The 23,915-nt window shown below is 39.8% G+C and overlaps 1 protein-coding gene across 1 annotated transcript in view; it reads right to left on the bottom strand.

Moving 5' to 3' along the window:
- COL4A1 (collagen type IV alpha 1 chain) overlaps positions 1-23,915 on the bottom strand; it is a 127,171-nt gene that overhangs the window by 12,028 nt on the left and 91,228 nt on the right. Inside the window, exons 28-49 of the mRNA XM_064646527.1 lie at positions 23,727-23,831; positions 22,101-22,198; positions 21,647-21,797; positions 21,208-21,321; positions 20,628-20,795; positions 19,985-20,074; positions 19,263-19,415; positions 16,774-16,872; positions 16,593-16,682; positions 15,612-15,751; positions 14,617-14,747; positions 14,436-14,512; positions 13,708-13,806; positions 13,136-13,186; positions 11,080-11,265; positions 10,761-10,894; positions 7,293-7,365; positions 6,519-6,590; positions 3,863-3,991; positions 2,354-2,452; positions 1,993-2,205; positions 35-212 (exon numbers count right to left, since the gene is read on the bottom strand). Coding sequence (XP_064502597.1) covers positions 35-212; positions 1,993-2,205; positions 2,354-2,452; positions 3,863-3,991; positions 6,519-6,590; positions 7,293-7,365; positions 10,761-10,894; positions 11,080-11,265; positions 13,136-13,186; positions 13,708-13,806; positions 14,436-14,512; positions 14,617-14,747; positions 15,612-15,751; positions 16,593-16,682; positions 16,774-16,872; positions 19,263-19,415; positions 19,985-20,074; positions 20,628-20,795; positions 21,208-21,321; positions 21,647-21,797; positions 22,101-22,198; positions 23,727-23,831 — 2,650 coding nt within the window. The remainder of the gene's footprint in view (positions 1-34; positions 213-1,992; positions 2,206-2,353; positions 2,453-3,862; positions 3,992-6,518; positions 6,591-7,292; positions 7,366-10,760; positions 10,895-11,079; positions 11,266-13,135; positions 13,187-13,707; positions 13,807-14,435; positions 14,513-14,616; positions 14,748-15,611; positions 15,752-16,592; positions 16,683-16,773; positions 16,873-19,262; positions 19,416-19,984; positions 20,075-20,627; positions 20,796-21,207; positions 21,322-21,646; positions 21,798-22,100; positions 22,199-23,726; positions 23,832-23,915) is intronic.

The following is a 23,915-nucleotide window of genomic DNA, read 5'->3' as shown; positions in this document are numbered from 1 at the left end:
TTCACTTTATAAATACAGTAAATTGAAATCTTACCTGCTGATGAATGGTCTGATATTATCACCCGTGATAGGAGCCATATTCATTGGCATGGGTTCAGGAGTGGACAGCCAGTAGGAATAGTCATTTCTTGATGCAAAATTACAAACGTTGTTGATATTGCAGAATAAGAAAGGCATGGTACTGAATTTACGAAGACAGCTTCCTGCTGTGCCTGCAATGTTAAGTGAAAGGTTACTTGTTAACACAGTTTTGTCAAACCATTGCCAACTGCCAAACAATTATTTCCAGGAGCAGCTAAAAAAAGCAGAGGACACTTGCTCTGGAGGGCCCAGTTCTCTCAGAGGAAGTGACTTCTCTTAGCTCCATGAGGAAGGAATAGGGCAAGGCAAAGAGTAGTCCAGTCTTGACTGTAGAATTACGGAACACATTAGGTTGGAATAGACCTATCCTAAGCCCCTGCCATTTACATCAGGTTCGGGGACCCCTGGTGGTCTAGTGGTTAGGATGCAGCACTCTCACCACTGCGGCCCAGGTTCGATTCCCGGTCAGGGAAACTCCCCCGGGCAGATGGAGCTCGTCAGCCCTGTAAGGCCATCCATCTAAGAGAAGGTCACTCTAAACAAACATACATCCTGAGGACCTCACTGCCACTGTCCAAGCTTGCTTGGCCACAGCAGATGAACCTTAGGATTAAAGGGTGGGCTCAGTTCAGCGCACTCTGTGTCTCACCTAAAAAATCCACTGCGCAGGCTCGAAGGGTAATGACCTTACCCAAATCTTCGCTCGCGAAGACTGGCCATACCTACATCAGGTTCATTGGGTCCAGAGTCAGCTGAGTTTTGAGTATGTCCAAAGACAGAGATTCAACAACTTCTCTGAGGTCCTGTTCCAATGGCTGACCATCAGCATGCCAAAAAAGCTTTTATTTATGTTTCACTGAAATGTATCTCATACTTGTGTCCATTGCTTCTTTTGTCACTGGGCCCCCTCTACAATTGTAGACAATTGTAAATTGCAATAAAGGCCTTCCCCCGAACACCTGTTAAGGCTGAGCAAACCCAGTTCCATCAGACTGACCAGATCCAACTAGCCATTTCAGTAGCTAGCTGTTGTATTCACTGTGGTATATCAATATCTTCCTTGTTCTTCGATGCCCAAGTCTGGGCTGGCTGTGCCTCACAACAGCCAAAGAGAGGAAAAGAATCACTTCTCTCCATCTGCATTTTTTGCCAGTGTAGTCCAGTAGGTTGAGCAGTGGGGAAAGGGCAAGGGCACACTGCTAAATCATGTTCAGTGTTGCTCACCAGGGTTCCAGGTCTTTTTCTGCAAAGTGGCTCTTCAGAAATCTGTACTGCTACTACTGGAAGTAGCAGCCAGTCCCCAGTCTGTTCTGTTGTACTAGATTATTTCATTCTAGGTGCACCGCTTTGCATTTGCCTTTATTGAACAACTTGAGGTTCTTCTCAGCCCTTTTCTCTACTTTGGCCAGATCTCTCTGAAAGGCATCTGTGCCCAATGGGGGATCAACCATTCTTCCCAATCTGGCATTACCAACAAACAGGCTGAGAGTGTGTTCTATCCCACCACCCAAGTTATTAACAAATTCATTAAACATTGGCCCAGTACTAGTTCCTGAGGGACATCACTAATTAACAACCACCACTCGGACTTTGTACATCTGCTCACCTGAACCTGATGGACCCACCGATTTTCCACTCACCTTATGTACTTAGGCAGCCCATATCTCGCTAATTTGACTTCAAAAGATACCAAGGATGACCACGTCAAAGACTTTGATAAAGACTTTCTTAAATAAACTGACACTGTTTCCAATATACACCAAACCATTTCTTGTACCAAACTAGAAGGCATAATAAAGCACCATCTAGCCAAGAGTAATTACACAGATTTGTTCAAGACAGTTCTACAAATGAAAGAAACATTTGGTTTGTAATGAATTCTAATTGAATTCTAATTTGGTCTCTACTTACCCAGATCTTGGCCATGTGCTCTTTCATTGCCTTGCACATAAAGCAAGGAGTAGCCATGGTAAATCAGCCTTGTTCCAAATGGACATGATGGTTCTTCAGTGGTTTGACTGTGTCTGGTAACAAGGAAGCCATGAGCAACAGATGGTGCACCTGGCGGGCCCATAGCCCCAGGCAAGCCATCGGGGCCTGGTGGACCAGGGAATCCTCTGGGCCCTACAATACAGAGAGTCTCCTTATATTTCTACAGACAGCAGCACTCTTCCTACATAACTAAAGAAGTGAAGTTAGATATATTCACATCTAATATCATATATTATTTTTCTATTAAGAAATCAAGTCTTTGAAGAACTCCTGGGCTTACCTGGGGGACCGTAAGGACCAATTTCTCCTTTTTGCCCAGGCTGACCATCAAACCCTGGACTACCAGGTGGTCCAGGTACACCTGAAGGTCCTGTCACTCCTGTTGAAGAAAAAAAGGAATAATTATTACTGGATACGATTTCATGTTAGTTCTGATGTTTTTGCTTTTAATACAGTACAGCACAGGTACATGTCAGCATAAACTTGAAGATTCAAGTGCATTTGGTTCAATATCTAGATCACATAAGAGGGTTACTGCAGGCAAAGTGATTATAGTAGAGAAGAACAGAGAAGTAAGGAGAAGGTGTTCTTCTAAAATGACTGGTATTTACCTGGAATATGAAAAGGAACGGCAGCAATCTCTTCTCTTTCTGCTTATCATATGACTCAATCAAAAACAGGCCATAAGAAAGTAGGGTCATGAAGAATGGGAAAATTGGTATCCTCTTAGTTTTTTCCAAACAGGTTTTCAGACACATATGCCTGCCCTCTATTGATTTTTAGGGATGCTTTGAGTCCTACATTAACTCAGTAATTCTGACTTCAGGAAAAATTCTGACTTCACTATCATCACCACAGCAACATTTCTGCAACCCATCAGAAGCTTTAGATACTCACAGCTGTCCTCTACCTGATCACTCAAAAAATAATATTGTGTTTATGTATTGAATTGACTACTAGTAAATAGTGACAGATACATACAAGTAAACTCCTGCTGTGTTCAATCACTGATATTATTCCATAGCTGTCTCCTAAAGGACAGTAGTTGCAGAGTTGCAACCCCACCTTCAAAAGCAAACTTTCATATCTACTATATTAAATAGAAAGAAGATATTCATTATATTCCACTGTAATTCCCCATCATCTTATCATAAATCAATCAGGAAAAAAGCTTTCCCTTAGAATTTTAACACTTCTGAGCTCCCACTCTTCATGTCCTGTCATTCTGGAGGATATGTGCCCTTGTGCCAGCATTTCATTTGTCTTACCCTTTGCTCCATTCTCTTATTTTCTAATGTGTTTAATCTTTGCATTTCACCTACTCTTTATAAAAATTGCAATGTCTGCACTAAAATAAGAAATCTAGGACCATGGAACAAGTTTCCTCAGGAAGCACTTCCCACTCCAGAATCAAGTGTGTTTCCTCACGCTTGTCTTCTCTCAGAGACACACAGTAATTAAGTTTGGATTCAACACTAAAGACAGAAGATAGCCTAACAAACACATTCTGGGGAAAAGCTGAACAGAGCATTGCAAGCTGTTCTGCTTACCGCTAATCCCAGATACTGATGTGATGACTGCAGAGTGAGAGCCTATAAAAAATAACTAGGAAGGCATCTGTTCTGGATGAGCTTCAAAAAGGACTCTCTTCCTCATCACTGACGCAATTTAAGGGGCTTATAAAAAGCTGGACAATATTATACCAAAAATCTTCTAATGTCTAGTCTATCACTGGTCTATTTTTATATTACTTAAAATATATATCTACTGGCAAGTTAGAAACTCTCACCTTGCTGTCCTTTGGGACCTGGAAGTCCTGGGAATCCTTTGAGACCAACTGGTCCTACAGGGCCAGGCAAACCAGGATCCCCTTTAACAAGCTGAAAAGCACCAGGTGGGCCTGGTGGGCCTTGTAAACCTGTGGAAGTTAACAGAGGAAATCAGCATGTATTAAATATTGTACAATAAACCAAACTAAAGCAAACCAACAACAACAAAAAAAAACACCTCAAAACAATGTTACCTTGTATTGCCATTTATGTAGTCAAAGACTAGAACCTATAGCTACAAGATATCAATCTGTTCTAGACTTTGTTTGTGAATTAAACTGCAAGGCTTCCCAAACAGAAGCCTATCTATGCTGGTATCTCCAGCCAAATAGACCTCCCACGGACTGAAACAGCTTTCCAGACCTTAGGTTGCATAGAGTTTTCCCAGTAGTTTGCAAATGGCATGAAACCGAGCCATGTAGCCAAAGAATTATAGAATCATACAATCAGTTGGGTTGGAAGGGACCTCCGAGATCATCAAGTCCAACCCTTGATTCAACACCGCCGTGGTTACTAGGCCATGGCACTAAGTGCCACATCCAGTCTTATCTTAAAAACCTCCAGGGACAGAGAATCCACCACCTCTCTGGGCAGCCCATTCCAATGCCTGATTACCCTCCTGTAAAGAAATTCTTTCTAATATCCAACCTAAACCTCCCCTGGCACAGCTTAAGACCATGCCCTCTTGTCTTACTAATGGTTGCCTGGGAGAAGAGACCAACCCCCACCTGGCTACAACCTCCTTTCAGGGAGTTGTAGAGAGTGATGAGGTCTCCCCTGCTCCTCTTCTCCAGGCTGAACAACCCCAGCTCCCTCAGCCTCTCCTCATAGGACTTGTGCTCCAGTCCCTTCACCAGCCTTGTTGCTCTTCTCTGGACCTGCTCCAGGACCTCAATATCCTTCCTGAACTGAGGGGCCCAGAACTGGACACAGTACTCCAGGTGTGGCCTCACCAGTGCTGAGTACAGGGAAGAATCACTTCCCTAGACCTATTGGTCACACTGTTCCTGATCCAGGCTAGGATGCCATTGGCCCTCTTGGCCACCTGGGCACACTGTTGGCTCATGTTCAGCTTCCTGTCAGTCCAAACTCCCAGGTCCCTCTCTGTCTGGCTGCTCTCCAGCCACTCTGTCCCCAGCCTGTAGCACTGCAGGGGGTTGTTGTGGCCGAAGTGCAGGACCTGGCACTTGGCCTTGTTGAACCTCATCCCATTGGAATCAGCCCAACTCTCCAGCCTATCCAGGTCCCTCTGCAGAGCCCTCCTGCCTTCCAGTTGATTGACAGTCCCCCCCTAACTTAGTGTCATCTGCAAATTTGCTAATGGTGGACTCAATCCCTTCATCTAAATCATCAATAAAGATATTAAATAGAACCAGGCCCAACACTGATCCCTGGGGGACACCACTAGTGACCAGCGGCCAACTGGATGCAGCTCCGTTCACCACCACCCTCTGGGCCCGGCCCTCCAGCCAGTTGCTAACCCAGCAGAGAGTGCTCCTGTCAATAGGCTGGAGGGAAGGGATGCCATCCAGAAGGACCTTGACAGTCTTGACAAGTGAGCCAATGGGAACCTCATGAAGTTCAACAAGGCCAAGTGCAAGGTCCTACACATGGGTTGGGGCAATCCCCAATATCAGTACAGACTGAGGAATGAATGGATGGAAAGCAGCGCTGCAGAGAAGGAGTTGAGAACAGAGGTAGATGAAAAATTGGACATGAGCCGGCAATGTTCACTTGCAGCCCAGAAAGCCAATTCGGTTTTGGGCTACATGAAAAGAAGCGTGGCCAGCCAGTCCAGGGAGGTAGATCTACCCCTATGCTCTGTTCTTGTAAGACCCCACCTGAAGTACTATGTGTAGCTCTGGGGTCCCCTGTACAAGAAAGGCATTTACCTCTTAGAGTAGGTCCAGAGGAAGGCCATGAAAATGATCAGAGGGGTGGAACAGATCTACGAAGACAGGCTGAAAGAGTTGGGCTTGTTCAGCCTGGAGAAGAGAAGGCCCCAGGAAGACCTCACTGTGGCCTTTCAGTATCTAAAAGGGGCTTATAAGAAAGACTGAGAGAGTTCTTTTACCAGGGTCAGGAGTGACAGCACAAGAGGCAACAGTTTAAAACAGAAAGAGTGTAAATTTAGATTGGGCTTAAGGAGGACATTTTTTTATTGTGAGGGTGGTGAGGCACTGGAACAGGTTGCCCAGAGAAGCTACAGATGTTCTATCCCTGGAAGCATTTAAGGCCAGGTTGGATGGGGCTCTGAGCAAGTTGGTCTAGTGAAAGATGTCCCCTCCCAAGGCAGATGGACTGGAATTAGATGATCTTTAAAGCCCCCTCTAACACAAATCATTCTAAGAATCTATGGTTCTAGGATATTATTTAAAGATTCTAATAATGACAATACATCAGTATTCATTTTTCAGAGCAGGAGATAAATACATTCACTCTCTAACCAATATTTAAATCTAATCTGATTATTCAGATGCTGATACCATGATATCTGTTTTCATATTCTATCTTTTTACACAGAATAAAAGGATGAAGGAGATATCAACTGAATCATCACAAATAACCATTTTGCCAACAACATCTGCGAATAAAGAGCAAGTTTTTATATTATACCTTTAGATCCAGGAAGACCTTGGTCACCTCTCTCACCCTTAAGGCCTGGGAAGCCAGGAGACCCTTTTGGACCTGAAGTAAAAGAAATATTTACATGAAAATTCAGTAATTTTTTGATTTGGAAGGATATGTGCAGAATAATCATGTATGACCCCATGATCCTGTAAAGGATGTGACCCTATTTGCACTAGTACTTTTTAACTGTTTGCAGGAACACAGTAAAAACAACTTCACTAAGTCACCAATGAAATTATGACTGGAACCAAATTTCTCTTACTTTTTCTCTTACTTTTCTTCAAAATTCTCTTATATTAATAATAAAGTTCTATAAATTAAAAGCATTATGTTTTTTCTATTAATTATTTTTCATACACATGGTGTAATCATGCATATGATGGTGACAGTAGCAGCAATATAATCAACAATGGAGACATTCTGAGCCCATGTTTCCTCATATATAGCTATAACATTTGCCTATTCAATTCTCAAGAAAATCCTGAAGATTCTTGACTAGTAATATCTAACAATTGATTTTACATCTGCTTTTAAAGGAAGTGCGCATTTAAAATTTGCAAAGCAAGAACAGGCAAAAGGCAAAAAACCTTGAGAAAAATCTCAAAGTTCTTGTATGCTTTCTGATGCAGTTTTCAATGTCCTGTTTCAGTACTTTGTAACAGAGAGTCAACATTCTTTGAGTATCACTTTTGAGAGAGGAAGTATATGAAAGAAACATTTTTGCATACTTTTTAGGAGTATGGTAAGTTTTCTTCTCACCTGGAACACCTGGAACTCCTGGAGGTCCAAGATCACCCTTTGGACCAATATCTCCTGGTAAACCAGGACTACCCTGCATAAAAGAAAATGTGAAGCATAGTTATCCTACACTATTATGATACGACTCTCAAATAGGCTGTCTATTTTTGGAAACCTATGAAAAAACCCATAACATGAAGAAAATGTTAAGTTTAAGGAATGGTTATTCTCTCCCATGTTTAGATGAGATGCCTCTCCTAAAGGAACAAGTGTGACACCTTGTTCTTACTAAACTACCTTTTGTCTTACAAAGATACCAGATCAGAATAAGGTCCCACTAGCAGCATAGCTAACAAAAAGGTTCTCAACCATAGACCATATTGATATGAAAGACATCAGTAAACACAAATCTCAGCAAACACTAATTTCAGTGCAGTCCCAGCAGACAGTTGCTATTTAGATAATTAAATGGGGTAATTCTAGACCACAGGAGACTTGAAAACGTCTACATTCACACATGGAGTGAAATTAAATGTGCTCAACAACTTACAATCCTCTGAAGATTTTTACTTTTCAACAGGGCTAAAATATTCAAGAACTTAAAACACTTCAAACACAATGTGAACTCCTCCATCCTAAACTGTTCCCCTGAAATTAACGGTAACAACTTCACTGTAGCCTCACTTCAGGGAAAATCAAGCCCATATTTCAAAAGACACTGTAAATAGTCATTCAAATGACTGTTAATTTCCTTTTCTTTTTTTGTCCGTTGCAGATCATCTACAAAAACCTTGTAAATACAGCTTAGAGTTTCTCCCTGGCTGAAGTAATATGGCAGTGATAGTCCACTATATAATAAAATGTGGAACACGGGCAGAGGAAAAAATAAAATCCCTTTGCTAAGTAATCTACCAATCAGAGACTGGAGATGTGAATTGAATATTTGGTGAAAAATAATACCAATAGCAGGATGCATCTTATCATACTTGCAAAGCAATAGAATAGGCACACAGGAGCGACTTTTCATTTAATGCAGGTTAGATGTTGATATTAAGGTGAGAAGAATGGCTCCCTACAAATGTCTGATTCTTCCCACTGACTATAAAGGGAGAAGAGATGTCTAGTTCAAAAATGGATGTCAACACTCCCAAAGTTAAATAAAAGAAATGCTACCCTCAATAGAGTGCTAAGGGTTGCACAAATGAAGAAAGATTCCCTGGTCTCCTTCAGTCACAGTATGCAGGATTGTTTAAAGAAACGGCCATCTCTTTGTTTCAACATGTGAACTTCTGAAGCACAAAACAGGAGAGTTAACATTCACTCAGTCATGAGTCAATCATACTAAAAGAGGGGTTTTTAAAAAAATTGTTTTAGGTTATAATTATAAAATGGATTTATAAGAGGAATTTATTGGAAATTTTCCATCAAAATACTTTTTCCACAATAGTATGCATTTCTTAAATTTTTTTTTCCTCATCAGATACAGCTTGGCAAATAACATTTTTGGATGTGTTCCAAACAGAACAAAACTATTTCAGTTTGTGAAAATGATGAAAATGTTTCTTCTCTCATTTCAACATTAAAACAAAGAGAAAAAAGTCGTGGGATTTGCATTTCACAGTCTAACTTCTGCAGTCACTTCTTTTGAATAGGATTTTGGACAGGCTGTGTCACCCATATAGTAACAAAATCTCTCTTCTGCTACAGGCTACTGGAGACCTGTGTGAGCAATTGAGCTGTAATCAGTGCAGGAGCCTGTCACACTGGGGAAGATGAAGACATTAGAAACTCATCTTAATATGTATCACCAGAGGAAGTTAAATATTTAATATCATTCTCACTGCAGCATTTCACACCAAGTTAACAACCTGCTATTATGCATTGTGGCTCAAGGATAGTAAAACATTTTCTTCTGACTGAAGGCATGGAATCAAAATCCTTAGGCACTTCCCATTCCTGATAAACCAACAGTCTTGGACTGGAATATCAACCTGTGAAAAGTTTTACAATTTCCTGGGGCATAAAATGTTAGCTTTCTGCAGAAGTACTGCAAATTCTTAAACAAGAGAAAATACACTGGAAGGTTATTTTGGAATTTACTACCTTCAAAGCTGGTATTGCATGCTACAATATGGTATGAAATATAAAAAGGTATGGACACTGATGCAAATGTCTCTGTGAAGTGACTCCTGGATGCAGAAAAAGATGCAGTAGATCTTTGCATTATCAAGGATAATGTGAACCTTTAAAGACTTGATTTTCATATCAGGTCCTAATTCCTGAGTCTTTCTTCCTTTTGTACACTAGGAATTGTTGAGTCATACCTACCTACTTTCTTAACTCTTTTTCCATAAATATTATTATTATTGTTGTTATTATTGTCTTTTTTTTAAAGTATAATCATTAAGGTTGGAAAAGACCTCGAAGATCATCAAGCCCAATCTTTTTTAACCCAACACTGCCATGTTTACCACTAAACCAAAAACTTCAGTGCTATATCCACACATTTTTTGAACACTTCCAGGGATGGTGATTCCAGGGATGGTGATTCCACTACTTCCCTGGGCAGCTTGTCCCAGTGCTTGATCAGGCTTTCAGTGAAGAAAGTTTTCCTCATATCCAACCTAAATCTCCACTGGCACAACTTGAGACCATTTCCTCTTGTCCTGTCACATGTTACAAGGAAGAAGAGGATGACCCGCACCTGTCTACAACCTCCTTTCAGGTAGGTAGTTGTAGAGAGTGATAAGGTCTCCCCTGAGCCTCCTTGTCTCCAAGCTAAACAATCCCAGTTCCCAGTGTAGTAGGGAAGAGAAAGTGAAAAGTTGAAAAATAGAGCATATTTTTCAATGTGGTGAAAGGTATCAGACACTCCAAGAGAAAGAGTATAGAAGACCAATTATTCTAGGTGACTGTCCTGTTCTATTTCATTCTCCCTAATATCCAGAAAAGGGACTATTTTAGGCCAGGGGAAATGAATAATATATGACAACGATGTATTAATAGCATTGCCTGTTTGTATTTCTAAATCAGAGGCGATATTTCATCATTGACAGTAGTGAATGTGCACTTTATTTGAAAGCTTTCATAACAAAAGCAAACAGTTCAGGTATTTTCAGAGGGCAATTTATCACGAAATATGCAATCTTTAAAATTAACTACTAACATATTTTCAGAATTTATGGATGTGTTGCAGCCATCCTGTACTCTTAAAACACTGTAAATTTTATTTTGGGTGCTGTATGTTACCACTCACTATCTATAAATTTCTAATACGTTCATTAGCTTTACTGGGACTTATCGGTAGGCAGCCTTTCTAAGGAGAGAAATTAAATGTTTTCAAACTGACTTTACATCGTCAGCAGTAAGTCCAAAGGCACACTGAACATAAAGTATCATTACTTTGAACAAGAAACTCTATAATTAATATATCCATTAATTACAAGAACCAACTTTCAGCAAATCTGGAGTGTACCGAAAGTAACTTACTGGCAGTCCCTGGAAACCCGGATCACCTTTGATTCCTGGCCCCCCAGGAGTCCCTGGCCAGCCATTGCTTCCCTGCTCTCCTTTGGCCCCTTTCTGACCTGGCGGTCCGGGTGGCCCTGATGGACCTGGTAAACCTACAAACCAGAAGAGAGTATTTAGCGGCAAAATTTGTGCAGAGCACAAACGGCCTATAAAGAGGAACTTTTCTCTGTGCTGTGAGAAGAGGAAAAACAAGGATATGCAATATTGATTACATTATTAATTAATTAGGTGAGCTTTGATGAACATCAGTACATTAATACTAAAGATAAAGAATTACCTGGAAGACCTGGTTGGCCTTGGGGTCCTCTGTCTCCTTTAGGGCCCTCAATTGCACTTCCTGGTAGTCCAGGGAGACCTTGGCTGCCCTTAGGGCCTGGTGGACCTACATATCCTGGTTCTCCTTTCAGTCCTGGAATCCCCGGACTTCCTGGGGATCCTGGAAAACCCACTTCACCTTTTGCACCTAAGATTTGAAACAGTCACAGAACATGATTAGAAAAAAGATCACAATGACTGAAATCTTCTGCTTTACTATTCACTCATAGTAAGTTTTATTCCTAATCAAAACATTGATTTTATACATTTCAATAAAAATGCAAAACTTTAGAAAAACTGTATTATTCTCCACATTATGATATAAAGTATGAGGAAAGTAGTTTGACTGACATACCTTTCCTTATCTAAAATAACCACTAGGCTATTTTAAGTCCCTCTAAAAATAGATCAACATTCTCTCTCAGCATTTCTCTATCACTCCTTACACAAAGATTATAAAGCCCCCAAACCCTTACTGCATTAAAATTATTATTGTCATAGTCAAGTAAGGGATGCTTTGCTTGACTAAGCACAAAAAGACTTGCTCATGGAGAAAAATGGAATACTTTTTTCTTTAAGATCTAGATTTAGACATTTAGCACTTACTTTCAGACTTGTGCAAATACTTAACAATTGCAATTCAATCTAATTTTAGATCATGATTGAGCAAAAAGAATATAGAATAGCTGGTGTAAGTACAATAATAAGAGAAATAAAATTTTTAAAGAAACTATCCCTAGCACTTTTCCTGAGCAGAACAAAGTTTTTAAATACTGGACTTGTTTCTTTGGAACTATAATGCATTTGGAACACAAATTATGTCAGCTGAATATATATTTACTCTAAACCCAGATCTTTTTAAATGAGATAACATAATGAGAGATATGGGTAGGGTGAGAAAACTGTTGTCATAATCTAGCATTCTACATGCCCTACTGAGTTATGATTAGAAAATTTGTTTATTTTATTAAGTTCTCTAACATTAGGGCTTTCTCAGCAATTAATGAATGCTAATTAGTCTAATACAGTAAATGAAATACATTCTAAAATTCTGATTTATCACTTTTGATTGCCCAGACAAGCTTCCTGTATTTATAGAATGAATAAGTAAGGTAGGGCATTGATATTTAAAGCTATATAAGTTCTTCAAAATCTGCCATGTCATGTTAATTGCATAGATGGAGTAGTTGAATCATTTGTGTTTTCTGGATGGTTAAAATTGAAAATCCTGTAACAATTTCCTTTAACAGGAACAGCTTCATAATTCTTCACTACTGTATCTATTGCAGTCTAGTGCCTCAGAGATACTTATTTCATAAAATGGAGCATGGTGCATTACAGACACCTTGAACAAGCACTGACTCAAGTCAATCAAGCTGTTGTCACAGCACAGTGTAGTGACCTGAAACTGTGATAGCTTTGTGCCTGTACCTAATAAGCTAGTAAGTCCTGAGTCCAAGTAATAACAATTTCCAGTAAGATCTCATCAGGTCTCTGCTATCTTTTGCATCTCTGCACCATGCTCCTGTGCATAGCTTAGACATGCTCTACTGAGCTATAGAAAATAACTATTTTGGCAATTAATAAATCTGGGCTGCAAAACAGATTCAGGAAAAAAAATTACTACGGTATCCTGGCCACTAAACTACTATCTATAGTTGTCTGGTGCACAGAGCCTCACTAGATTCTGATTCTTGCAGAATTAGTAGGAAAACAGAAATACTTGGGGTCAAAAGCACAGCACACAAATACAAGTGTTATTTATATTACCTCATCACAGCACAGCTTGCAGTAAATTCCACACTATGAATAATTACCTATTTTAGGGCATATCTAACTCATGTTCCAAGATGTTGCCACTGTAATAGAAATTAGTATTTGAGCCTCTCAGAGCTTCTGCTTGCTCTGAGAAGGTATAGCATGTAAAAGAATGAAGCAGAAAGTATGTCTGCATTACAGAGTTATGGCTACAGTATGTTGGGAGGGAGGTTTGCCTCTTGTTTAAATAAGTGTTTTACCTTTATCTCCCTTTGCACCAGGAAATCCGGGAAGTCCTCTACCTGGAAGACCTGCAGTACAGAAACAACGAGAAATTAGAAGATGGGAAAGTACTTAAATTTAACCTGTAATGAATAAAAGTCTATTAGGCAAATAAAAACTTCAAATAAATGGCTTATGCAAAAATTCTTCAGGGCAGAGGCTGTTTTTGTTACGTGTTGGTATTGTATTCAGCACAATGGGTCCTGTATGACTGAAAACCCTATCCTAAATAAAGGCAAGACTGCTCCACTATTTCACAGCTAAGTTGCAGGCTGAAATTAATGCCAAAACACAATTCTTTAAAGTACTGCCAGCTTTTTGAAAGAAATTCTTCCAAGACTACATTGATTAAACACATTTGCTCATCTAAATGATCAGCTTTACAATGATGGATGACAGTAAGTAGTTTGCAAGACACCATATTGACTTTATTTTCTAAGGTTTCATCCAAAGTACTTCAAACCCAGCATACACCTCTACCAACTACTCTTGTGTAGCCTGTCTCTGTGCCTTTTCATGCCACATAAACTTAAGATGACAGTCACAGTACCTTGTTCACCCTTTGCACCAGCTGCACCTGGAATTCCATCATAACCTGGTTCACCCTTCTGACCAATGGAACCAGCAGGACCCGGAGCACCAGGTTCACCTGAAAAATCATTGACATTTTCATTTCACCTATGACTTTTTGTTTCCTCTAAAGAAAAACTTAACTTTTCCTCTTGCTTTTGACATAGCTAATTATCACGAATCTCAGTGAGCTTAGAATGAAGGAACTCCAGCAAAGACTTGTAAATAGCACAGTCCATTGTCCAATAAGATGATGTGTCCTGCAGCCAGAAAACTGAGAAGACTCCAAGATCAAAAATGTTATTATATTCTTAACAGCAATGGACTTACTCTCCTCCATACTCTATTTCCTCTTTAACATACGTGTAACAATGCTAATGTGGTGATTCAGTTTTGGACATATAGATCAGTTGTATTGTTTTTAAATTAATTCAGAAACAACAGAGCTAATGGTTATAGCAACAACCAGTCTTGTGGAAGCTGGTAAAATCTATTCCTCAAACAGCGCAAAAGAAGTATTAGCCCCCCACTACACTGCCTCAGATTTACCTTGGAAATGGCAGTCTTATTTTGTTTATGAAATCAATAAATGTACCATGAAATATCTGAACCAAAATGAATGTTGAATGCTACAGAATTTGTTTCAGCCACTGTCTGGAGGTGAACAATACTTTAAATAGCATTTGGTGGTTTATATTTCTTTTTTACCTGGTTCTCCTTTTAAACCTGGAATACCACTTAAGCCAGGAAGTCCTTTTTCACCCTTTTCTCCATGGCGGCCGGGACTTCCTAAAGAAAGGAAGAAGACATGGGTTTACATGTAGGATATTCTGTATAAGTTTCACTTTAATTTTTCACTGCAATTTCTGTTTTATAAAAGTATAAACACTTGCCTGGAAATCCTGCCATGCCAGGGGATCCTTTGGGACCTGGGGCACCCGGCATTCCAGGAATTCCTGAACTACCCTTTTCACCCTTATCTCCAGATAAACCTGGACTACCCGTTCTTCCTGGTTCTCCCTAGAAGAAGTAGCACATATAAAATCCACACATTAATTCCAAAACAGTGTTTCCTTTTTGTAATAGTAGATGTTACCCCTCTTATCCATCTGACTTTTAAGGAATTCCATTCTTTTTCCATTTGGAAACAAAGTAATTTAGGATTAAATATGGCATTAAATTCCACTATGAGAGTTTTTAACTCTTCTAGCAATTGCTTAATACCTACATATGAAAATGAGCAGTTTTCTATGCATTTTTATGACTGTCATACAAAGTCTTTTCCAAATTAGCCTCTTAACTTACTTATTACACTTCATCATCTTAAAAAAAAATAATCTTTTTTAAGTCTTCAGCAAGTTAGCCACCATATTAATTAGTATTATTTTTACAATTTTTACTTATAAATTCACAATAACTGTCATTGTATAGCTAGAAAAAGGAATATGAAACACATGAGAATCCTTTCAGATACTATTAGAGATTAAATTAAACACAGTTCACTTTTCATTAATATCTGAGCATTGTATAGTTTTTTTCAGCTTCCCAGTATTTCTGTAAAAGTACAGTAACGTTATTTTTGTGTGATTATTTGTTCTGCTTGTAAGATGCCCTTTTCACATTATTTGATTAGTGTTTTTAAAAGTTTTTCCCCTCCCCCCCACTTCTAGCACTCTGAAGAGAGAGAATAAATAAGAACCCTGAAGATAATGGTCCCATCAAACAGAATGCATCTAAACCTGGGCATATGCACACCTTTCAAGTTTCTCATAAGATACTTAACTTAGCATAATAGAAAATATAATAAAACAGCTTGAAGGGCAACAGCATCTTTTCAAAGGAAGTGCTTGGTAGAGACAATTAAATCCTTAGGGGTATAAATACCTTCTCACCAGGAGACCCCGGAAATCCAATCCCAGGAAACCCTGGTGCTCCCTTGTCTCCTTTTTCACCTTTTTGCCCAGGGAACCCTGGTGTGCCTGGTGAACCTGGTACTCCAGGAAGACCCTTTTCTCCAGGTGTTCCTAGGAAGAGAAAAGGAAAATGGGTGCATCAGAAGCAGTAGTATCCTAGCAGAGTTGACAATGATTTTTCAGTGTTGCCTTAGCTATTCAGAGCTACAAAAGCAAGTAAATCAACTTTTGAGATTCACTCTCTAAATGGGACTGTTTATGGAATGATAAGCTCTCCTCATAAGAAAAGGTCATAATCTTGGATTCAGAGTAAACAGAGCTCTTGCGAAAAATATGATCTGAATAAAACTTTATTTGAATAATCTCTAACAGGACTACAGTAACAAACAGACTCTTCTGTAGCATGTTTTTTTGTCCTCTTTCACCATTTCAGCCTTTTGCCTTTGATTTCCTAAATATGCTAGACACAAGGCCATCTGAAAGGAGACAAAATTTCCATGCTGAGATATAGGTTCTTCTCTATTTTATTCTTCACCAATCCCCTCCACAACAACGCTCTTCCCAGATCACTACAGTTCGTAATTAACATGCAGTACGCAGCAATTCACCAAACTTTTTAGAAGGAAGGAAATACACAAGCAGCTTAATGCAGTTCACACAATAGCAGAGACAGAGACAGACAAACAGGCATCACTTGAAAAACTGCGTGCCTGAAACAAATACACAAATCCTAAATATCAAGCTAAGGTATTTGCATATAGAAACTTAGGAGACCATCCTATTATTTGTATATCACAATAGGATTGAAATGTAATGTTCCAAAAGCCTAAAATTCAGTCCCTGCAAATAGTGCAACAGTTTAGTAGATCAACAACAAATATTCCATACAGGTCTCTTGTAATGTTCTATATTTACTTGAGGAAAACAATAAGAAACTTCCAGCAATCAGTACCTGGCAAACCCATTTCACCAACCGATCCTTTTTGTCCTGGAACTCCTGGATCCCCTGGGAACCCTGGGGGGCCCTGATCACCTTTTGGTCCTATGGACAACAGAGAAATTAAGAGTCCCATTAGTTAGTAAGGTTTACAATACCTGACAATCAGTCTCTCTGCTATTATCTTCAGACATACCTGGCTGTCCTGGAGTACCAGGTTCACCATCCCTCCCTGGAATTCCTGGTTCTCCATAATCCCCACGTAGCCCTTTTTCTCCTGTTGCTCCATGGTCCCCTGGACATCAAGAAGACAAACACAGTGAGATAATTTTATCACAATTTACTGTAATGACATATAATAATTCTTCCAGTTGATTTTTGATCACTGCTGCTTCTCGCTGATGAACAAGGAAATGGCTGAGTAAAACACAACTCTCCAATCACTAAACCAATACTGAGGAAAGGCTGCAAACTATCACAATTTTACAGGTGTCTGTGCAATTACAAAGCAAGTTACATCTTTAGAAGAAATTGAAATCAATGTCTATTTGACCCAGATTAATGAGTTATTTGAGAAGTGGCACACTATATCAGGTGTTAACAGAAATTACTGATTTGACTGTTCAGCTCTCTAAAAAGGCACATGAGAACAGCTAGTTCGTAGCCAGAAATTTGCTGTTTTCCCTGTTCCATTTAATGTTAAAGCACTTTCACCATTCCAGAAGGTTTGACCTCTTATTCTGTGCTGAGCCTCTTCTCCAGCTTTAGGTCCACACTTTTTGGTCATAAACATTCCTGTTAGTGTTGCATATAGCTGCAGGAAAACGGGTTACTGAAGATAGCTCACTGAATGTTTTTAAATAAGTGGTTTTTATTAAAAACATTTCAAGATGTCCAAATCCAAATTTTTTCATTAAACATCACTGACAATATGCCATAAAAATGCTGTGTCTTCTCCGCACAGTTTGTATTTTGGAAGCTTTTAAAAACATTACTGTGATATTCCTGTCTAGAGAAATGAAGGCAGCTAAAATATCAGAAAAGTTATGGAGTATAACTAGCCTACTTTTCTCTGCTGGTACTAAGTATCTTTGGGCTGAAGAGGACAATATAAGAGCAGAAATTTGCAGGCTGGAATCTACCCTCCCAGGCTGTGTGAGCCAGGCCAACATGTAGACCGTATGCAGTCAGAAAAAGGTAGGGCATACAAGTTTGCAAGCATGCATTATTAGAGCAGGTGAGATTAAGAAGTTAGAAACCAAAGAAATTAACCATTTGAATTTCTCAGCAAAGGTTTCTTTATACATGTAACCAATGTGCCAAATTTACAATTCTGGAAATAAAATTAATTATCCTACACACCAATAGTAGATAAGAAAATATTGAAAAATAACCTATGAGGATTTGTTATAAAACTTTACATACCAATATATATATCAAGATCAGAAACAAGTGAGAAAAAATAATCTAAGTGAAATCTTTATAGGCTGAGAGCCTCTTTAAATACAAAATGCTCTTAGAAGCTGCTTCTCAGCTTAAAGGCAGATGTACCCCACAGTCGCTCATGCCGTTGCCCACAGTCCCTGACTGTCCAGGCTGGGAGGTACTGTTTACCCACATGCCCAGGTTTCTCTGAGACCCAACTATAACACATGAGCTCAGGTCTCATTCTGACAAGGAGTCAGGACTTGGAGATAGGAGGTAGCTAGACTGGGAAACTCTCCTGTTTCCACAGTTCAAACATAACGTAGAACATTTATTGGTGATTCACGGCCAAACTGGAAAGGAGTCTCAAGTGCTCTGTCCTGGGCCCAACAGAGAACATACACTGATGAAATGTACAGATGACTCTGAACTGGAAAGTCTTGAAAAGAGGACAGAATTAGCTCTCTTCCTACTCTACACTTCTATTTTAACTAAGAAAGTTAACATTTATTAAAACACGGCATTTTTTAATTAAAAATAATTTTAATAAGGACAAATACTAAAAATGTATAAAATATACACTATTTTTCTTTGAAAAGAAAAGCAGGAAAGAGAATGATCTTAAACAACTGATTTTTCATGTAGCAGTAAAAATAAAAATCCAAGAAGAATGTGTTATCTAAAAAAGCTAATAACTCTACTACCATAAAGTTTCTGAAGAGACAACTGATTGCCTTTGTCCTGCTTATTTCCAGATCTTTCTGAACTGACATAAATTAATCTCTTGGTATGAGTGGCATACATGTGTTTCTTTTCTGAATTTTCTTCTGGTCACAAAGAAATACATTTGTCAAACAAGGCTGCTCACTTTTTTCTTACACTTATTAGTTAATTTTCATGGCCACAACAGGGTTTCCACTACATGTTTTACGTGAAAGACAGCTTTTCTTTTCTGGAAAGCTCTAGTTTTCACTTTTAAAATATATTTTCTTTTGAGAGTCTTCTTATAAAAGAGGTAAAATTGATTTTATAAGGGCAAACCCAACTTTTTCCATTCAACCAAAATCCCTTTGTTCTGTGATTATTCTTTGTTTCTATGGAATTGAAAAATACCAGAAAAATATCTGCATTTGCTGTGTGAAATTCTTCAATCTTATTTTAAAAACTGTTGTCTAAAACTAAGACAAAACTGAACTCAAAGCACTGCTGCTCAACAATATATGTTAATTTCACTTATCCACAGTTAGAGACTAAAGTTACCTTTTTCTCCTTGTTCTCCCTTCTGGCCTTTGAGACTAACCATGTCCATGTTGTCTATCGTTCCAGGTTTTCCTGGGAGACCAGCTTCACCTTTATCTCCTTTGACACCAGGATCACCCTGAGGTCCAACTACACCTTTGAAACCTGGGCTACCTATAAAGGGACAGCACTGAATATTATAAAGGCATATAAAACTCTGCAAAAATACTTAGTAGACAACAACAAATTAAATTAGCTATTTATTCAAATTTTGAGCACCAAATACCATGCTTGGAACATCTTCTATGAAGTTTTTCTTATACCAGGACTTTACAACAGCTCTATCAGAAAGTTGACATATTTTTCCCACTTCACAGCCATTAATTTTAGACTCTTGAAACAATAAGGACAAAAAATTGGCAGTAATACAGAGCATTATGTGAAGCATTTAATTAAGATCTTCGTGCTGGCTTTTTATAATTTCAAAGACTGCATTTTTCTTGGAGTAATATCTATAGCATCCCCACACCTAGTAAACCCTTTCACTGTTTAAGAATGTATCAAAAATCATGTCTTGGTGCCCAAACACGACTGCTCCTAGAATATGGCTTTTTATAGTGTTTCTAACTTACAGGAAAGCTTAGCCCAAACATACTTCTTATATTTGCTTACTTCTAGACTTACCTTCTGTTCTGAAAAAGGTGGATTTTACAATTTTGATTTTGAGAAAATCGCTCTCTTACCTTTTTCACCAGGTAATCCTCGATCTCCAACTGGTCCAGGAGTTCCTGGCAATCCAGGAGTTCCCATAACTCCCATTTCTCCTTTGGGTCCTGAAGCCAAAGTGAAAGAGTGAATAACAGAAACAAAGCAAGCAGTGCAAAGAAGTGTTAGAAACAGGAATTATTTACTGCCTATCATATTAGGATTTGCACTACTAAAGGAAAAATGGGACAAAGAAGATGATTAATCTAAAACAGCCTGATAGAGAAAATAACAGTAAAAATAGTGTTATGAAAACCAGAAAAAGCACAGCTTGTAATGACAAATTCTTAAAACTTCCTATTACAGCAAACAATGCTGTCATTAACAAAGGCATTATTAGAACCATACTCTGTCACTAAAACTGTGCAGAATAATCCCCTTTTGTTATTACAGGCTAAAGGTTAGTTCATACAAGCTGCTGGATTTGATCCACTGAAGAACTTCAGTAGCAGTTCAGTCACATGTGCACAGAGCTGCTTTGCTGAGGTCAGTCCATATGTTTTCCCAAGCTTGGGCTCTTTGATGGATCAGTTCCTCACCAAGTGAAAAGTTATGCTACCACAACTTAATAAAATAAAACAGTTGTCAAAGATGCAGGTTTCTGAAGGAAAAGATGTTTACCTGCCGATCCTTTCAGTCCAACAGCCCCTTGTGGACCTGGCAGGCCAGGTAACCCCACAGAGCCTGGTACCCCTGGCTGGCCCTGGCTACCTTTGTCCCCTTTTGGTCCTGGCATGTCTAGACCTGGGATACCAGGGAAGCCCCTTTCTCCTTTTACTCCAGGAAATCCTAGGAAAAACAGAAGATACAGAATTAGTCCTTAACAGAGAACAAGGAACACCATTAACAAGTATATCTGAGCATGTACACCTGTGGATCACAAATTACATGGCATGGAGAATGAAGATTCAAAGGCAGACAGCAGAACCAGTACCCATCCATTTTCTAAGAGAGGCTTTGAACTCACATCTATCACCCACCAATGACTCAAGGAGACCAAACCAAATGGCAGGCATCCTCTCAGGAGGCCTCGCCCCACGTTTCAGACCAGATGGAGGACACCCACTGGCATGTGACCTCATCCACCCTCACCAATTTCACGTGGCAAAACAGTTCATGAGCAACACTTTTACCAGTGTCAATATCCACTTATGCCAAAATTCTGCTCCTAAGCATCATCGTGGCAGTATTTTTCTCTCACCTGGTGGTCCCTGGGGTCCCGGTTGCCCGGCAGGTCCTGGCAATCCTGGAGGGCCCAGCCCTGGTGCTCCTGGAGGTCCCTGCAAGCCTTGGAGACCTGGGAGGCCGGGGTCACCTGTGGGAAGACATGAGAGACATAGACTGAGCATCCTCCAACGCTGTTTGACATCTTGTTTGCTGAAGATGCTAGACAAGGTGCCTTGGAAGCATGTGGCCAACAGCTTCTAACACCTCCAGTCTGGGCTTGGAGAAAGGGCCTCTCTTTGCTGCTAGCATTTGCTACTGGTGGATGGTAGGAGAAAACAAGGATAGGAAAATGGGCAATTCCCCAAGATATCAGTAGGATATTTCAGTGATGAATAGACTTTTTGCTGCGTCTACAGGGGAGTGATTTTAGAAAGAAATAGAAATACAGAGCTGTATTTTTCTGGCAATGTTACCTCTGAATCCTTGCTGTCCAGGTATTCCCGGAAAGCCTTGCTCGCCACGTAAGCCAGGTAGTCCTGGACTTCCCTTTTCCCCAGGGATGCCAGCTGGGCCAGGAGGCCCTGGCAATCCCTTAGGGCCAGGGAGACCTATACCAGGTTCACCCTAGCCAAAGAAACACAATAGATTAGGAATCAATACATCAAAACCAATATATCATTAACTAAATGTGTTTAAATCATGCAGCGTAGAGCTTTTGTATAAAGCTCTATAAGTTACTTTAGGGAAGAGCTGTTATCCTTATAGCGTTAATGTCAAGCATTCATCCATCTACTCTGTTCCTCTGCGTGCACAGTGGGAAACATAAGATGAAAGACAGTTTGGCCAGCTTTTAAAGAGAAGGATCTTTGCACACATTCCTGTTAACATGGCCAGTCACAAATAAGAGTATGAGCAGCTGGCATCTACCTTTTGACCTTGTAAACCTGGAACACCTGGCAAACCATCCAGGCCAGGGGTTCCTGGAGTTCCCGGCAGACCAGGTGAGCCAGGCTGACCTTGGAAACCTATAAAACAAAACAAAACAATACACACATCATTACTGTCTCTGTCTGTAAGTGACCTCTGCTGTTTCTTCAAGCTTCTAACTGAACTATTCACATCCTCACAGGGAGGTGTTAAAAAAGACCTGTGTAGCCTTTTATGTCAAACTTCTAGGGAAGCCAGGACTCAAATGTCCCAACAAAGATTCAAACACTGAGCTTTGTGCAGCATTTGGCTTCTGATGAGAAACAACCACCCAGAAGAAATAAATGCTGAGTGTCTCCTCTTAAATGAATAGCCTTGTGGGTTCACCTCCCATCTTCCTTAGGAAAAACATCCAGTCTGCAAAACTGGGTTCCCAAAGTCTTCATCAGAAAAGATGATTTAATGTGTCAGCCATGAGACTGAGGGATGCACAAGAAAATCCACCTGTGAATCAACACCTTTTTTTCAGTAGATATCTGGTGACATCTCCTACACGTCCCACTGTGGGTTGCATGCAGAAGGTTTCTGTGCTGTAGCTGGCCCATGAACTGCACCTTGGGAGTGCAGGATGGAATACTTACAACATTTTGCAAATCACTTAAAGATAGCACTCACTCAACACCAGCACACATTCAATAAGTTCAGATGAAGCTTCTCTCACAGGCAAACATCTCAGGGAGTGGGAAATACAACTTTAAGGCTAAGCCCCAGTAAAGTCATTGGACAGAGCTGAGCTCATGAAAGGGTTTTTGAAACAAATGTATTTGATGTGTCATTCCTCTCTTGCCGGCATCAAAGTGCATACAGCAATTCTTTTCCAGATACAATGGGCTTTTTTTGTTCTGCATTGTTCCAATGCAGTCTCAGAGGAACTAGAGGTGGTCACAGGGAAAAATATGCCATTTCTCCTTATTAAGTTTCCAACCCTCCCAGCTCATTGGTGTGTGGAATCATAGCAAATAATGAAGACACACAAGAATTCTGGTGTTTGAGGTGGCTGCTGACAGCTCATTTAGTCCTAAATGAGCAGCAGCACCATGAAATACATCTTAGAAAAATCCAAAACTAGAATATGAACATTTAGACTCCCTCTAAGTTACATGCATATCCTGTCAATGGCCATGGAAGGAAGACTAAACTTAATATTGAGTCAGCTGGAATCCTAGCCAAACCACTCTCAGCTGTTTGGGACACAGCAGAGCTGTTAGGTCTGGCCCAAAACTGTTACAAGTTATGTCAGTATATTATTTTGACCAACCACACACAGTGTTTTCCATCTCTCAGAAGGGCCATCTCTCAACAACCTCTGTTGCTGCAATGTAAGATGCTATACTACATCATTTTCTACTCTGGCACTAGCTATGACACTGTCTGTAGCTGCACCACCTCACCACACAAAGCAAGTGTACATCGAATGAATGCTCATTGTGGTGCTTGTTGGCTTTCACAAGGGAGGTTCTTCAGCTGCACCTCCCAGTTTGGATGCAGCCATGGCTGGATGACAGCATAGGCCTCCATCCATACTCCAGTTACACCAGCTCTGTTAGATGGATAATTTTATCTTACCTTTAGGACCTGGAGGTCCAGGAAATCCTATACCTGGCTGCCCAACAGCACCTTTTTCTCCTGGTAGGCCAGGTCTACCTGGAAGCCCAGGATTCCCTTTGTCACCTTTGCAAATGAAAACAAGACAAATGTAAATGCAAAGGCTAACTTTTCAGGAATAGAATCATTCTGATATCACTCAAAGATTAA

The sequence above is a fragment of the Pseudopipra pipra genome, chromosome 2, assembly GCF_036250125.1.
Source record: "Pseudopipra pipra isolate bDixPip1 chromosome 2, bDixPip1.hap1, whole genome shotgun sequence".
Classification (NCBI taxonomy): Eukaryota; Metazoa; Chordata; class Aves; order Passeriformes; family Pipridae; genus Pseudopipra; species Pseudopipra pipra.
The sequence above is the reverse complement of the archived record's forward strand: the minus strand, read 5'-3'. Positions and strand labels throughout refer to the sequence as shown.